Genomic DNA, 18,489 nt, shown 5'->3' on the forward strand with positions numbered 1-18,489 from the left:
TCTGTCTCCTTTGGGACTGTATTCCCCCATTACTGGCTTCATCCAGGTTTTTTGTGCTAAGGTCGAGAGCTATGGTGAGAACTGAATTCACTGAATATGTTTGGGGGGCTGTATTTCCCCCCATTACTTGGTTTGTCCAGGTGTTTTGTGCTAAGAGGTTGGCAGTTATGGTGAGAACTTAATTCACTAAATGGTAGCCATTTAAGTTTCAATCTTCCTCTCTTTCACAAAACAGCTGATCTGGCATAGTGGTATGTTGCTCTTACTGTTTTGCACAGGGTCCTGGGTTCAAGACTTGGCAGTGAAATGTATGGTAGTAGCACAGCATTTTATTCTAGCAACTTTCCAAGATTATACAAGCAATGTTTAAAATATCTCCCTGGTTTTTGGTCTTTTGTCCCCCCCTCAATAAATGTTGGCTTTTTCCAGATTTCTTGTGCTGCAAAGTTGAGAGATACAGCTGAGTGTCTAGTAGATTTTACAAAGAGCTAAGAGCTGCAGGGAAGAGAAGTTTAGTGTTGCTTATGCTGAGTCTGCTTGCAGTGTTACTAGCACAACAGGCAGTGTACTTGCTTTTGATGCAGAAGACTGTGGATTCTACTCCCACAACATGTAGATGCATTGTTGATACTATGTTGTAAAGGGGAGGGTGCTGCAGTCCTTTTTGGCGAAGATACCAAGTAACTATGAAGCTGTTATCCTATTGCAATATTACCAGATTATCATTTTTAATGTAACATAGGCATTTATTCACAGATGAAACAATGAAATATAAAGTTGTTTGCTAGCTGCAGCCTTTTCATTAGTTACAGATCTCTTTAATGTGGAATTATTTAGATGACATTTACTTCTTCAGAGATTGTGCATATTTACTGATACTGGTGGATTGTTGAAGTTTGAGTAGACTTTTATGATGGAAATGTTCTAAATTGGGCAGTCATTATTGGTGCATGTATTTTGTTTCATTGTTTACTGGAAAAATGTTCAGTACAATAAATTTAAAACGCCCTCTAACAACTGTACTGTATTATACAAGTAATATTATTTAATACAATCAGGAAGGTGCATCAAAGAACGAGTCTACTTCTTATGACCTAAAGTTCATTTGACTGAAATTCATTTGACTGAGACCAAAACACTGAAAGTTCAAAAGATTGAAAACTCATTTGACTGAAACTCATAACATTGACACATTAAAGTAAAAGGTATATGCTCTTTTCCCCACTGTAGTGCGATCCTGGAGTTAGTATATATAGTTAGGGGGGGGGGGCAAAGCCCCCCCCCCACACACAGTTTAGGTAAATATTGTTTTCTGCACAGTTATTCATTGCGGTTATAAATTTCCATGTGTATGGTTTAAAATGTATAAAGTATGTAGGGGGCTGTGCCCCGAACACCCCCTATATATACTAAACTTCAGGATCGCACTACAGTGGGGAAAAGGGCATAGACCTTTTAATGTGTCAGTGTTATGAGTTTCAGTCAAATGAGTTTTCAGTCTTTTGAACTTTCAGTGTTTTGGTCTCAGTCAAATGAATTTCAGTCAAATGACATTTAGGCCATAGGAAGTAGACCCCAAAGAACACATGTACGTTTCATGTGCAAGGGGCCTATGATTTGAAAACAGCCCAAAGTTAATCTTTATCTGCCACTGGCAAAATGTATTTTCTTTGAATGTGGGTTTCAATGCTGTTTCAATGAATACAAGTTTCAAGTGCGAAAAGGCAAAATAGCGAAGCGACTTTTCAGCAAATTTTTTCCCTGGGAAAGAATTTGTTTGGCTATTTTCACTACTTTGCCTTTTCAGTAGTGTAGTGCAATCTCGGAGTTGGTACATTTAAGTAGGAGGTGGGGGGGCACAGCCCCCCACATTATGTAATGTTTTCCAGGTTTTTTTTTTCCTCTCGGAACAACGATTTTTTTCCCCTTGGAATAAAATCGCTGTTCTGAGGTTTCGATGTTGTAAGCTTTCGCTTACATGGTATCGATTGTCATTTGCTCTTTTGAGCGTGCAATATCATAATATAGACCCAAGTTTTAATGCCAAGTCTATTTTCATTGTGAAACTGCATTGCTTTGTTTAGCACGTCTATTACAGTTTATGCTGTAAAATGCAAAATAAAACTTTCAAATTAAATCGAAATCATCAGAGAAGTAAAGCAGTATGCACATTACAGTGTTTATGGTAACTGGGGCGAAATAGCCAAGTAATGGGACATTGGAATGACTGCAGGGGGAGGCTCCTTCGACCATTATTTTTTTTTTTTTGGGGGGGGGCAGCAAACTCAGACAGGCCCGGCTAAACTATACCTCTCAACTGTACAGATTTTTTGCAGAACAAATAGATTTTTGCTTATTTTACTTTGATCATGTTTTCCCCATGAAACAAGTAGATAGTTGTCAGGCAGCAGATCTTTTTTGGATACCAAACATTTTTACAAGTGGGGGTATCACAGAGATTGCTACTTTCAGCATGTTACTTGGTACTTTTAAGTCACTAAATAAATGACAGACAATGAGTTTCAGATTTCATAACCTTCAGAAAAATACATGCGAAAGCAAGACATGGTATTCTATCAACTACGTTTATACAAGAGAAATTTTTAGTACCGTTTGTATGTTCCCCCAATATATTTGGCCTTGTTCAGATTTTCTGCATTAAGAGGTACGTGCAAATAAATCACTTTATAGAATTAGGAATAGCCAAACCTCTCAACTGTCCCCAATTTTGGTTCAAAATGTTGCTCTCCCCCTAATAATCTCATCGCAAAATAACAATTTTGGAAGAAAACGTGGAGGGTTTACAATTATAAATAACTCTAGTGATCAGAGTTATAGATTACTTTTATTTCAGAAATGCATGTAGATTCTCTTATTTTGACAGCTGTTCAAGTTAACAGTACTAATATTGAAAAAGTGTCCCTCTGACAGCTTCCCAGCTGTATTGTGTGGCAATTTTATATTTTTGCATCACATTTTTGGTCCTTTTTTCATAAAATTGTGGTTTTCCGGCAAATTAGTGGCAAATCATTAAAGATTGAAGTTAGAAAATGATGACAGACTTTTGAGTTTCAGATTTCATACCCTTCAGAAAATCCATACTAATGCAAGACTTACTACTATTCTATTATCTAAGTTTATAAGAGCAGTATTTAAAAACTGTCCTTAATTTTGGGCCTTTGTCCCACTGCTATGTGGATTTGTCTAGATTTCTTGCTCTGAGGTTGAGAGGTATGACAAATGTGTCAGAGCCATCACAGTCAGCCAGAGAGAGAGAGACATTTCAAATAGTGACATACTTGTTCCACCCCAAGTAGTGACTCTGGATGTGTACAAGCAAGGCAAGGAGCAGTTCTGCAGTGTAAGTGTGCAGAGTATTCCCCCATCCAAGGTAGACACAAGTACGACAGTGGCTTTTCATCTGTCCTTGATTTTGCAAAATGTTCTGGTTTTCCGTCATATTTTTATAAGGTTTATTTATGGTTCTTATTATTCAGAAAATGCATGCTGTCACAGTGCCCTGTTGCTCTGTGTTTAAATAGCAATGCTTTAATGACCATCATTAAGCTTGTCTGAGGTTGTAAGATGCAAGTAAGCTTTAATAAGCATACTATTAAAGAATTACCAACATTGAAAAAGCCTTTTTGTTGTTGCCATGCAGAGAATATTTACATAACTAGATAATGTATAAGCCTTAGGTATTGAAATGCATATGACAGTATTTGTAATAAAGGACAGGATTACAGTATTTTCAGAAGTTCATTACTTTTGCTGGAGACTTGCAGTCATGCCAATCTATCATGTGTGGTCCATAACCTGTGCAGTAATCCTTTAAGCAATGTATCTTGAGCTTGTTTCTTGTTTGCTGTTAATTTTTTTACTTTGATCATGTTTTCCCCATGAAAGAAGCAGATAGCGGTCAGGTGGCAGCAGGTCGTTTTTGGATTTTTACAAGTGGGGGCATCACAGAGATTGCTACTTTCAGCATGTTACTTGGTACTTTTATAAAGCTGAATATAAATTATAATTAGAACTGCAGTGCAAGGAGAAGTGGTTTGAGTTAAGTGCTGCTTGTTTTTTTTTATACTTGATTTTGACTGGCACTCCAGTAATGTATTTAAAAAAGTAGTTTATTTTTTCATGCCTCACAACCTTTTTGTTTCCATCTAGATATTAAGTAAGCTGTCATGTAGCCAATGCACTGAGATATTTTTTTCTTCTACACTTCACTTTGTCTTGAGTGGACTCTCGTAATGACAGTTTGGCACCCAGGGCAACATATTTAATTAAAGTTCAAGTTGTTATGGTTTTGAGCATAGTTCTGCCCCTTTCTAGTTGGCCACACTCCCTTCCCAATGGCCCCCATCCATTCAGCTGTCTCCTGCAGCCCCCCCTTTATTTGAAGTCACCAGCCGCCACAGCCCCTTTTACAGATGCTTATAGTAGGACACAATGTGTATAGCCATATATAATGACATCACTGTGAGTAGACCTGTGATAAATCTAGAGAATTAAGCCAGGGTACTTAAGTCCCCCAGGAGCCATGGAGTTCAAAGCCTCATCAAGATAAAATAGATAAAACAGAAAACTTCTGCACTGCTTCCAACAATACCATAAGCAATCAAATCTTGCTTGCTTGATAACATTTTTCATATTAAGCAAGTGATTTATATAATTTCCAAAACACTACTTTTAAAAATGCATTCTACACCACAGAATGCTATAACTTTTGTGAATCCACAGAGACCACAAAAATGTATGTCATTTCTTCTAATGGTTGCCTTTCCTACCTTCTGCCACTGGATGATAACAATGCCACACATGTCAGTGTTTTGTGCATTTCAAATGAAATAATACAAACACCTTACACTAACCAATGAGCTTGTACAGCCAGAAGCTCTCTAGTTTACTAGTCTTGTTACATATGTCTTTTACTATTCTTTGGGATGCATCATATCAGTCCTACTGAACCAAACCTGCATCCTGATTTATTTTCCAACAAAGGTTAATGCAAAGTGTTTGTAATCTCACTGGCTTCTTATGTAGTTCAGTTCCACTGCAAATCTTTTCCCCCACAGAAAGACCACCTATGGAATCGATAATATTAAAACAGTTTACAGTGTTTTCTGTGAAATTCAATACAATTATATTATTACTTTTCTACTGTGAAGGTTGTCATTTTAAAGTAAGCATTTAAAGTATTCATACACTTGAAAACTCTCTTGAAACAAGAGTTGACCGAGTAAGATGTCATTGAGAAGCAGTGTAAAAAGTACAGTTGTGTACACTTACCATAAATGTAGATGTTACAGAGTATTCACTGTTGCAGTCATCACATTAGGGTTATCTGCTTGCAGTAGCCCTCAGTCAGCCTGATTAACAAAGTCTTGGGTCCTGCATCAGTTGCCGTCTCATCTTCCATGACATCACGTAGCCAGGGGTATAAAGCATGCAGCCAACGCCATTACATCTGTTTTTCTTGCCCCAGATGTCAGGTGCCCCTATAATGGGAAGCAATTATATATACACGGTTACACCTCCAATAAAACAGCAAATACACCAAAAATCTTTAAATATAGAAAGCAAGAACAGAGGTATAGCCAATAGAAGTCAAGGGGGTGGAGGGAGGGCAACTAGGACTGCAACAGTGAATACACTCGAACATCTACATTTATGGTAAGTGTACACAACTGTGCTATGTTCTTCGTGTTTCACTGTTGCAGTCATCACATTTGGGTAGATTCCCAAAGCTAAGGATGGGAGAAGGAAATTAGATAGCATTAGGACCAGCTATAAGGCCCTGCAAGACTGCAGTGGCAAAGCCAGGTCTGGATTTAGAGAAAATTGGCAAATGGTAATGCTTGCTGAAGGTATGTAAAGAACTGCAGGTAGCAGCTTCTAGGATGTCCCTGGTAGGGACACCTCTGAGAAAGGCTGTAGAGGTAGATGCAGCCCTGGCTGAATGTGGTCTAATCCCCTGTGGGGTAGATTTTCCATGGTGCTTATAGCAGAAATAAATGCAATGGCCTATCCATTTAGAAATGGTTTGCTTTGAAATGGCCTTTCCCTCTGCCCCTGCAGCAAATGCAACCAGCAGTTGTTCAGATTTCCCGAGAGGTTTAGTCCTATCCAAATAAAATCTAAGTTGTCTGTGCACATCTAAGAAGTGCAGTATTCGCTCCCCTTTGTTCTGCGGATTAGAAAAGAAGGTTGGCAAATGAATGGACTGATTAAGGGCCACACTGGATACCACCTTGGGCATGAAGGAGGGACTGGTCCCGAGGGACACCCTGTCCGCATGCAAAATGATGAAAGGCTCCACTGCCATGAGGGCTTGTAATTGAGGCACCCTTCTTGCTGAAGTGATGGCTAAAAGGAAGGCTCTTTTCCAAGAAAGGAATTTCAACTCTGCATTTGCAGCTGGCTCAAAAGGAAGTAGAGTGACTTTTTTCCAATACAAAGTTAAGGTCCCAGGATGGAGTAGGAGCTCTTCTGGGTGGTCTTAAGTTTTTGGCCCCCTCTGAGGAATTGCTTCAGCAGTGGATGAGAGAAGAGGGGTGGTTCTGTGTTGTAATGAGCTGAAGTGGCTGAGGCATGAATTTTGATGGAGGGAAGGAAAGGCCCTTGTGCAGCATCTCAGTTAAGTATTGAAGAATCTGAGGTAAATTGGGTATTGCTTACCCATCCCCTGAGCTTGATTCCAGGAACAGAATCTTTTCCATTTTTCAGCACAGGGTTTTCTAGTACTAGGCCTCCTTGCCTCCACAATGACATCCAACACTTGCTTACTGAGGTAACGGAGAGATTAGGTAATTAGCCAGGCTGCCAGGTTCAGGGTTTGAAGCTGCGGGTGCAGAATCTGGCCCTTCTGCTAGGACAGCAGGGCAGGGATCTGAGGCAGGTGCCAGCAGTGACACACTGTGCAAAAGGGGGTACCAGTGCTGGCGTGGCCAGTCTGGTGCAATCAGTATCGTCCTTGGTTTGTCCTGTTTGATCTTTAGTAGTACCTAGGAGAGGCGAGGCAGAGGGGGAAGGCATAAACTGATAGGTTTTTCCAGGTGAAAGACAGGGCCATCCACTTTCCAAGCTTGTTTGTGGGGAGTCCTTGTGCAGAATTTTTCCAATTGGTAGTTCTGGGGGGAGGCAAACGGGTCTATATCTGGGCTCCCCCATCTGTTTCTCAACATACTGAATATCTTTGGTTCCAGCATCCACTCGTGTGGGTCCATGAGATTTCTGCTTAGGTCGTCTGCCAGTGTGTTTAGCTTTCCTGGCAGGAACTGAGCCTGTAGGTGCACTTGGTAGCTCAAGGCTGTGTTCCACAGAGCCATGGCTAGTCTGCAGAGACGGTATGAGTGGGTTCCCCCCTGCTTGCATATGTACCACATAACAGTGGTGTTGTCCGTCTTTACCATTAATTGCTCTGGAAGGATGTGGTCCTTGAAGGCTGTCAGAGCATTCTGTACAGCTAACATTTCTTTTTGATTGATGTGCAGGTGCATTTGACTTGGTTTCCATTTGCCCTGAATGCACTTCCCTGCCAAGTGAGCCCCCCATGCATAGTCTGATGCATCTGTTGTTAGGGTTTGGGCGGCAGAGGGTAGAGTGAATGGTAGTCCCTTGTTTTGGTGACAGGCATCTGTCCACCAAAGGAACTCTATCTGTAGACAAGGAATGATAGGAATCATTGCTTCTAGATTCTGAGAATGTTGACACCATAGGCTTTTTAAATACCATTGTAGTTTCTTCATATGCAGTCGTGCATATGGAATTAGTAGAATACAGGAAGCCATGAACCCCAGGGCTTGCAGTATTTTCCTTGCAGAATAGCTGGGTCTTTGCGGCCAATAGTTTGAAGTAGGCTGTCAAATGAACTTGTTTTTCTGGCATGAGAAAAGCCATCTGGGAAGTTGTGTTCAAGCTTGCTCCCAGGAATACAATTTGTTTGCAGGGTACCAGATGTGATTTCTTTTAGTTTATGGTGTACCCCAGAGAAGTTAGCAATTTCTGCAGAAATGCCAGATAATTCAATAGTATGTCCTGGCTTTCTGCCGGAATTAGACAATCGTCCAAGTATGGATATATTTGGACATTTCTTTGCCTACAAAATGCAATAACTGGAGCTAGGCACTTTGTGAATACCCTGGGCGCAGTAGATAATCCAAAGGGCAGTGCACAGAACTGATAGTGCATGTAGCCTGCTTTGAAGCATAGGTACCTTCTGCAGGATTCCCTGATTGGGATGTGCAGGTAGGCTTCCTTTAAATCCAGTGTTGCCAACCAGGCATCCTTACCTAGCATAGGAAGCAGCTGGTGAAGAGTTAGCATCTTGAATTTTGGGATCAGCAAAAAAGTGTTTAGGAGAGGTCCAGGATAGGATGCCAGGAGTTGTCTTTTCTGGGCACCAGGAAAAGTGTTGAGTAGAAACCTTGTCCCCTTTCTTCTTCTGGAACAGGTTGAATAGCCCTGATGCTTAAGAGAGAGAGAATCTGCTTTTGAGCCTCTGCCTACTGATTTGGGGGAAGGTCTGGCCAACCATTTGGGGTTTGTGAGGAGTGAAAGTGGATTCTGTATCCTTGGGAAACTATATTTAAAACCCATTTGTCCTGGGTAATGAGTTCCCAATTTTTTGCCTGCCGGGCAATCTTTCCCCCTAATCGAACAGTCAGTTGTGCAGGGCTGGGAAGATTTAAAGTTAAGTCATTGAGACAATTTACCATGGGGGGAGTCATACCACTCCCTGATATTGAAGTGGGAGCCCCCCACTGCTTAGCCCTGTGAGTACCTTGGGACTGAAGCCTGGGTGTTCTGCTGATTCTGGGTTTGGACTGAGAAGGCCTGGAAGAGGAAGGAAAGGACCAATTTTTAGAGGGCCAATGCCTACTAAATCTGGGTGGCTGTACTTGCAGGAAATCTTTAATAGTTTGCATAGATTTAGTTTTTTTTTTCCATATTTTTAAGTACTACTTCTAATTTGTGGCCAAACAGGCGGTCTTATTTTAAGGGAGCATCCAGCAATTTGGCTTTAACATGATCTGGCAAAGATTGCTCCTTAAGCCAAGCATGCCTTCTAAGTACAGACCCAGTGACAGCAGCCCTGCAAGATGCCTCTAGTGAATCAAAACCACACTGCAAAGTATGTTTTCCAACTTGTTCCGCAGAATGCATTAAATCCTGTAAATCTTTATTTTCAGCACAGTCAGGAATCAACATAATTTTCTGTTTAAGCAATCCAATAATATGCTGCTGATATTTTAACATATGAAACTGTCAGTTTAAGGCCCTAATGGCCAAGGTTGCAGAAGTGTATACCTTCTTACCCTCATTTATCCAGTGCCCTGGAATCTCTATCAGAGGGGTAGGATTTTTGGCAGTAGTAGCCTTAATGCCCTTGGGTCCCTGTGAAATGGTCTCAGGATCTGCAGTAGAATTTTTAAAGAGGAACGTGCGAGAGTCAGGAACCCTGTAATATCTATCAGGTTTTCTGGGAGCAGGAGGTAAAGAGTCAGGGGCCAAGCTAGATTCCGAAAAGGCATCATCAACAATGTCTGGTACAAAGGGGATAACTAAAGGCCTGTGTTGGGGCAGGAGTAAGAAATCCCTAAGCCTCTTTTTAGAGTCAGAGTACTCCTGGCTTTCCCAGCGAAAATGCTCCCTAAGAGTATGCAAGTTTTCACCAAAAGTGAAATCCTCTGGAGGGGAAGCAGAGGGAATAGAGTTCTCTGCATCAGAATCCTCATAGGTAGATAAGGGCAAATCCTTGTCATCAGAGGAAACAGAAATTTCAGAATCCTGATCAGAAGAATCATAAGCAAACTCAGTCTTAGGTCTCTTAGAGGGGGAAGGGTAGCTTCCCCTGATTTAAGTAATAAGGTCTTCAGTCATTCTTATTTGTTTTTTAGGCATAGAGGCCTGACCATGCAGTCTGGGCATCAGTTTTCTAGGCATGGATCGAGTTTTAGGCATTGATGAAGAAGATGGCATTGGTTTAATATGCAAGTCAGTAGGCCTGAATACACCCTCAGAAGCCGGTGCCTGCACAGCGGCTCCGGACCCATCCTAGGTAGAGACATCCGCAGGTTCCACAGTTAAAGCACCTCGTGGCATACTGGACTCCGAATGGGTCTCAGTAGAGGCCTGCGAATCTGAAGTAGTGTGTATCAGGGGCTGCAAAAGTGCCTCACTGAGTACTGGCGAACTGGCGACTAGCTTGGGAGAAGCGCCGTCGGCAGCTGTGGACCTATGCGGTCTGTCTCTGTCTTTATCTTTGCATTTTTTCAGAATGTCGGCAGTCGGGTGGCTTACCGAAGCCATATCTGGATAATTGAACAGAGTACCAAAATATTTAGAAGCGTAAATAAACCAACGACGAATAGTTTGTTGTTTAAATAAGGCACAAAATTGACAGCGAGGTACGTCGTGGTCAGGGCCTAAGCAAGGAATGCAGTACGAATGAAAATCTTTACGAGTTATTTGCTTTCCACAAGAAATACAATTATTGACTTTTACTGACATCGGTTTAGAGCAAGAAAAAGTTTCCCCAACGGTGTACTTAGCTTAGTTAAAGACTTCGGTTCTGAAACTCAAAAACGAAAATTTCAGGAGTCGGCCAACCAGCACTTGCAAACTGCTTCTGCTTCGGGCACCACACGGCAAGAAAGACTGATGTAATGGCGTCGGCTGCATGCTTTAAACCCCTGACTACCTGCCGTCATGGAAGATGAGTCAGCAACCAACGCAGGACCCAAGACTTTGTTAATCAGGCCAACTGAGGGCTACTACAAGCAGATAACCCTAATGTGATGACTGCAACAGTGAAACACAAAGAACATCTAGTTGTATGCCAATTTAACCTGATGAAACCAGTGAAATAAAAAGTGGTGAGTTAATAACATGATCTATGAATTGTGTATCACTGTACAGCTTGTTTTGCTTGCTTGGACTGAACGCTATTAGGTCTAAAGGTCTCCACAATGCTTAGAAGAATGCTCCCGTCAGAAGCACAGCACCAATTACTGGGATTCCCTCAATTAAAAAATAAAACCAAAATAAGGAAGTATCACATACTGTCTACTGTGAAACTTAAAACTAACCATAATGTCACTACTCCCTGCTGCACCCAACCCTCACTCTACCATGGAGTAGTACAAGGTACCACAAAATTTGGCTACAGTACAGACACTGCCCAGCTTGTGCACTTTCAGTCTTGGTCTCCGAGGATCACATTTATGGCATTTCAAAGTTTGTGTACCTGTATTTGTTTACTGGAGTACACATGATCTACAAGGACTTTTTCAGACTCTATCCACAATCCAGTTTAAAAGGACTTCATGAGTGTCGCCCAGTAAGCAGCAGACTGAGGCAATCAAAACCCACAGCTCAGAAAGGAGCATGTTAACAGCGCATAGCCTTGGTCCTTTGTGCAAACTGCCAGATGTAGTCTGGGATGTGCATTTTGGGTAGAGGCATCATGTTAATGTCGCATACTGCTTACAATTTCAGAAAATGTGCAAACAGGAAAGTCTAGCAGGAAAAAAATGTTGCTTTCCTTCTGAAAATATAATTCTGCATACAAAAGGGTGACAAGGAGCCAAGAATCAATTAATAATAAATACAACAGACAATCTGCTCTGAATGTTTTTTTTTTCCAAAACTACTTGCAAATTACAAAAGTCAACACTGTTCTAGTTCTGAAGTTAAGCACAGAAAACTCTACCTTTTTGATCTCTCTTGGTCTGTAAGACTCTCATCCTGTGGCATAAAGTGCTCATGTGGATGAAGTGGTGCATTTCCAACCTAAAATGACAAACAGAGAATGTTTTTCTACTTGAGAAATAAAAGGCACCTCTACAAATAACAAGTATGTCTCAGCTCTTAACAAGTCACAAAGCAACATTGTGGTCTATACTCTAACAAACATGCACAGAAACATTTCAAGAACTTATTATTAAAATGAATAAAATGGACTGATCTCTAAGGACTATCTTCAGTAATTACTGTACAATATAAAAAACATGCAACCCATCAGCCAAGGCTAGTGTAGGAGAAAAAAGAAATCAGAGCTTTTCCACAGAAGTATTCACAAAACCAGCTACTGTGAGGCAGCCGGAAAGTCAGAAGATGGTTTCACATCACCATGCATGACCTGTTATGTACACACTTCTTAAAACAATGCTGTGGAAGTGGGGCAAAACACTCCGCATCTCACTGCACACAACCCCCCCCCATGCTAAACCATGGGTCTGCAATGGGGAGGAGGGACTGAAATGGGTAAGCCATAAAAAGTTAATCCCCACCGGACAGATGCACAGATGTGTCAATCCCCCGTATATCTTGTTCTGTGACTCTCCCCAGCATTAAAACCAAGTCCAGGGGTGGGGGTCATGAACAGGTACTGGGCTGGTGCAATGATGGATGGAGGTTGAGACACCAAAAAAAAATTACCACATCTGCATGTTTTAAAACATACTTGAAATGTTTCTCTATGCAAATGGACAAGTTAGCAAAAATGGTGGAGGCTGAGGGCATCAAAAAGTGGGCACTTGGGAAAATGCACAAGTACTCTGCTGACATGCTTGTGGGTGTGTGTGGCATCAATGTGGTGCAAGTCTCCATCAGATACACAATGTGTTTTAATGCTGAGGGAACAAGCACACAAAAAGGACATGCCTCAAGGATGGGAGACTGCTTGCTTGCTTCTTCATACCATCATAAATAGAGATGATATTCTACATCTCTTATCAGCTGGTCATTCCCCCATCCCAACCATATACAGTCAATCAATATGACTGGGCCATAATGTCTGCATTTTACTGTTGTGTCCGCTTTCTTCCTTTCTTTTAAATGGATCTGGAATACATAGACAAACCAAATGACATCAACCTAATTTCAAAATAAGCATAAACGTACATTCAATAAGATTCATAGGTTGATACTAGGCTATCTGCCCTAGGGCATTTACAAGCCTAGCCAGAGTGTGTTTGGCTTTCGCCACCCTTCTTAGATTAGTTGACTGTGCCTCTGTATAGTAGGTCACAGAAGATAGCCCATTTAAGGTTGGTTTACCGTGCCTCTGTCCAGCAGTGACACAGAAGAGATCCCAGGAGTAAATTTACGATCTCCCATCCAAACGTCAAGATTCTTCTTGAAGAGGGTCATTGAGGGGCTCTGTCTGACATGGATTGGGATTTTGTTCCAGAGTGAGGGAAGCCTCTGGGATAGGAATCTGTCCCTCCAGCATGTTCTATTCATTTCTGTGCTGAGGTTTAAGTCACTGGAGCGTGTAGTTCTGATGGATTTGGATTTCTTGAGGTGGAGCATGTCCATTAATTCTGGGTTGGACATGGCTTTATACGTCAGGCACAGATCGCCTCTGAGTAGGTGGTAAGCAACCGAGTAGAGCTGGAGTTTCTTTAGCCTAACTGCGTAGGGCATCTGAGTCCCTTGATCCTCTTGGTTAGATACTTTTGGGGTCTTTCTAGTTGTAGCAGTGTCGGGTATGGTACATCCCAAATGAGGCAATTATATAAGTCAGCACTAAAAAATTAAAAGCACTATACCCTCACAAACTCCGCTTGAGTACCTTGTTCCCCATTGGCCCTTTTTTTCAATTATAAAGGAATTCCCAATACTATTCTAGCATGTCCAAAGGTCAGTTGTCAATCTCCTCTCCGGTCCAGCTGGTGAATCTGGGAATCTTGAGGCAATGTTACAACTGCCTCATGTACACAGACAACCCTCTCCTCCTCCCAACAAATTCCAACACATGTGAGAGATGCAACCATATAGCCAAACTGGAGGCTAAGCTCTCTCAACTCAGTACTGGTGTAACCAGTCAGGAAGAGAAGGAAACCACACTCACTACAATTCCAGTCTCACATAGGCCTACCACGACAGCAAACCAAACACATAAACACACCAAAACATACTCGGAGGCTCTAAATAAAAATCTGCCTAAGCAGCAGAGACCTCCAAAGCAGACACCCAAGCAACCGCTACCCCAAAACAAAACACGTGCAACACAGAGCTCACAAAGCCAGTGTGCTGAACAGTCACAGCCCTTAACGCTAAACAACACACCTGATACACTTGTAATAGGTGACTATCGTCGGGCACACTGATGTCTTGCTCATCAGGCTGAATAAGGAGAAGGTCACGGTGAGCTGCCTGTCGGGCGCTAGGATCCGCCACATAACACAAGCACTCAGGTCACTCCAAGGCAAGTACAAATATGACTCAGTCATTGTCCATGCTGGTGTGAATGACCTGAGACGTACCTCCCTGGACTACATGAAGAGAGACAGAGGAGCTCTCTGAGCATGTAGCCCAGGCCGGTATGAGCCTGACCTTGAGTAGCATCTTACGCTCACCAAGAATGATGCCACAATATGAAGACAAGATGATCAATTTCAACAATTAGCTTAAGTATTGGTGTCATTCAAAGGGGATCCAATGCCCGTCAGCCTGGGATGACATGCTCGACAAGCCACGATGCTTCGCTAGGGACGGCTTGCATCTGTCACCCCTGGGCTTTCGGATATTGGCAAAGGCTCTTGCTACCCCCATACTGCCTTTTTTAGGCAAGGCTCAGAAGACAAAACCACCTCCATAGGTATCACAAGGGATAAGAAACTAAGAGTAATGCTACTCAACGCCATAAGTCTAAACCTCAAGATGCACGCACTCGAAACTCTCCTTAGCATGGAGAACAGCTTTGGCCGGCTAAGAACGTGTTGTATTCAACTGGACGTATAAGAGAATTTAAGTACCTTTATCTGCACTTTTTTTTTCAAAAAATACAGTATTTAAATTGATTTTAACTGTGTGGAAGGAATATTAACTGAACTGGAAGTTTTGACTCTGCTCTTCAGTTAGTGCTGCTTGAATTTTATTATTTGTTAGTAACTGCAGGTGTGGGGGTAGCCACATTGATTTCCAGTCCTTGCCTATTTAAGTGGTACAGTGCGAAATATTTTCTGCTTGCAAACCTCAGTTTGGCCGGCTAAGAACTTGTTGTATTCAACTGGACGTATAAGAGAATTTAAGTACCTTTATCTGCACTTTTTTTAAAAAAAAAATACAGTATTTAAATTGATTTTAACTGTGTGGAAGGAATATTAACTGAACTGGAAGTTTTGACTCTGCTCTTCAGTTAGTGCTGCTTGAATTTTATTATTTGTTAGTAATTGCAGGTGTGGGGGTAGCCATATTCTTTGATTTCCTGTCCTTGCCTATTTAAGTGGTACAGTGTGAAATATTTTCTGCTTAAAAACCTCAGCTTTGGCCGGCTAAGAACTTGTTGTATTCAACTGGACGTATAAGAGAATTTAAGTACCTTTATCTGCACTTTTTTTTTCAAAGAAATACAGTATTTAAATTGATTTTAACTGTGTGGAAGGAATATTAACTGAACTGGAAGTTTTGACTCTGCTCTTCAGTTAGTGCTGCTTGAATTTTATTATTTGTTAGTAATTGCAGGTGTGGGGGTAGCCACATTCTTTGATTTCCTGTCCTTGCCTATTTAAGTGGTACAGTGTGAAATATTTTCTGCTTAAAAACCTCAGCTTTGGCCGGCTAAGAACTTGTATTCAACTGGACGTAAAAGAGAATTTAAGTACCTTTATCTGCACTTTTTTTTCCCCAAAAAAATACAGTATTTAAATTGATTTTAACTGTGTGGAAGGAATATTAACTGAACTGGAAGTTTTGACTCTGCTCTTCAGTTAGTGCTGCTTGAATTTTATTATTTGTTAGTAACTGCAGGTGTGGGGTAGCCACATTCTTTGATTTCCTGTCCTTGCCTATTTAAGTGGTACAGTGTGAAATATTTTCTGCTTAACAACCTCAGCTTTGGCCAGCTAAGAACTTGTTGTATTCAACTGGATGTATAAGAGAATTTAAGTACCTTTATCTGCACCTTTTTTTCAAAAAAATACAGTATTTAAATTGATTTTAACTGTGTGGAAGGAATATTAACTGAACTGGAAGTTTTGACTCTGCTCTTCAGTTAGTGCTGCTTGAATTTTATTATTTGTTAGTAACTGCAGGTGTGGGGGTAGCCACATTCTTTGATTTCCTGTCCTTGCCTATTTAAATGGTACAGTGTGAAATATTTTCTGCTTAAAAACCTCAGCTTTGGCCGGCTAAGAACTTGTATTCAACTGGACGTAAAAGAGAATTTAAGTACCTTTATCTGCACTTTTTTTTCAAAAATACAGTATTTAAATTGATTTTAACTGTGTGGAAGGAATATTAACTGAACTGGAAGTTTTGACTCTGCTCTTCAGTTAGTGCTGCTTGAATTTTATTATTTGTTAGTAATTGCAGGTGTGGGGTAGCCACATTCTTTGATTTCCTGTCCTTGCCTATTTAAGTGGTACAGTGTGAAATATTTTCTGCTTAAAAACCTCAGCTTTGGCCGGCTAAGAACTTGTATTCAACTGGACGTATAAGAGAATTTAAGTACCTTTATCTGCACTTTTTTTTCAAAAAATACAGTATTTAAATTGATTTTAACTGTGTGGAAGGAATATTAACTCAACTGGAAGTTTTGACTCTGCTCTTCAGTTAGTGCTGCTTGAATTTTATTATTTGTTAGTAATTGCAGGTGTGGGGGTAGCCACATTCTTTGATTTCCTGTCCTTGCCTATTTAAGTGGTACAGTGTGAAATATTTTCTGCTTAAAAACCTCAGCTTTGGCCGGCTAAGAACTTGTATTCAACTGGACGTATAAGAGAATTTAAGTACCTTTATCTGCACTTTTTTTTCAAAAAAATACAGTATTTAAATTGATTTTAACTGTGTGGAAGGAATATTAACTGAACTGGAAGTTTTGACTCTGCTCTTCAGTTAGTGCTGCTTGAATTTTATTATTTGTTAGTAATTGCAGGTGTGGGGGTAGCCACATTCTTTGATTTCCTGTCCTTGCCTATTTAAGTGGTACAGTGTGAAATATTTTCTGCTTAAAACCTCAGCTTTGGCTAAGAACTTGTATTCAACTGTGCGTATAAGAGAATTTAAGTACCTTTATCTGCACTTTTTTTTAAAATACAGTATTTAAATTGATTTTAACTGTGTGGAAGGAATATTAACTGAACTGGAAGTTTTGACTCTGCTCTTCAGTTAGTGCTGCTTGAATTTTATTATTTGTTAGTAATTGCAGGTGTGGGGGTAGCCACATTCTTTGATTTCCTGTCCTTGCCTATTTAAGTGGTACAGTGTGAAATATTTTCTGCTTAAATACCTCAGCTTTGGCCGGCTAAGAACTTGTTGTATTCAAATGGACGTATAAGAGAATTTAAGTACCTTTATCTGCACTTTTTTTTCAAAAAAATACAGTATTTAAATTGATTTTAACTGTGTGGAAGGAATATTAACTGAACTGGAAGTTTTGACTCTGCTCTTCAGTTAGTGCTGCTTGAATTTTATTATTTGTTAGTAATTGCAGGTGTGGGGGTAGCCACATTCTTTGATTTCCTGTCCTTGCCTATTTAAGTGGTACAGTGTGAAATATTTTCTGCTTAAAAACCTCAGCTTTGTCCGGCTAAGAACTTGTATTCAACTGGACGTATAAGAGAATTTAATTACCTTTATCTGCACTTTTTTTCAAAAAATACAGTATTTAAATTGATTTTAACTGTGTGGAAGGAATATTAACTGAACTGGAAGTTTTGACTCTGCTCTTCAGTTAGTGCTGCTTGAATTTTATTATTTGTTAGTAATTGCAGGTGTGGGGGTAGCCACATTCTTTGATTTCCTGTCCTTGCCTATTTAAGTGGTACAGTGTGAAATATTTTCTGCTTAAAAACCTCAGCTTTGGCCGGCTAAGAACTTGTATTCAACTGGACGTAAAAGAGAATTTAAGTACCTTTATCTGCACTTTTTTTTTTCAAAAAAATACAGTATTTAAATCGATTTTAACTGTGTGGAAGGAATATTAACTGAACTGGAAGTTTTGACTCTGCTCTTCAGTAAGTCCCACCCACCCTCCCTGTTTTTGTTTTGGTGTTAATCTTAGTGGCCTTGCAACTGCCCGCCCCTCTTGTAAATTTGTGTTTGGATACTCCTTCTGGGCCCGTCTCATTTGCTCACTCAACTGAGTGCAGTGAGATCATATTCTGATTTCAGGCACTCCTACTGTGTACAAAGAGAGCATCTGGGAAACAGAAAAAAAAAATGTAAGCTTGTTTCCTGCCTTTCCTGTTAAGTGGTATAGACTATTTGTAGGTTTGAGCCCCCAAGCCCTTCTGTGTTGGAGGGAAGCCTTCTAGCTTAGTTTTTTTTTTCTTATAACTAGCCAGTTTTCTAGTTTCAGCACTCAAATCTGTTTCTTTGATCTCAGCACTTGTTCAGAAAAAAAAAAAAAATGTCATCTGCTTTTACTGTACTTGTGTTTCTACCTACTTTTTTTTTACTTTTGCATCATCTTAAAAGTACCCAATTGTATTTATTACTGCTTGGTGTAACTCATTCTAAGCCTTTTGGTTTAAA

At 40.5% G+C, this 18,489-nt stretch overlaps 1 protein-coding gene across 1 annotated transcript in view; it reads right to left on the minus strand.

Moving 5' to 3' along the window:
* LOC122788868 (kinesin family binding protein) overlaps positions 1-18,489 on the minus strand; it is a 338,092-nt gene that overhangs the window by 236,959 nt on the left and 82,644 nt on the right. The window contains exon 3 of the mRNA XM_044055773.1: positions 11,717-11,796. Within this exon, the coding sequence (XP_043911708.1) occupies positions 11,717-11,796 (80 nt within the window). The remainder of the gene's footprint in view (positions 1-11,716; positions 11,797-18,489) is intronic.

Source organism: Protopterus annectens, chromosome 14.part0, assembly GCF_019279795.1.
Source record: "Protopterus annectens isolate FY-2018-M chromosome 14.part0, PAN1.0, whole genome shotgun sequence".
Classification (NCBI taxonomy): domain Eukaryota; kingdom Metazoa; phylum Chordata; order Ceratodontiformes; family Protopteridae; genus Protopterus; species Protopterus annectens.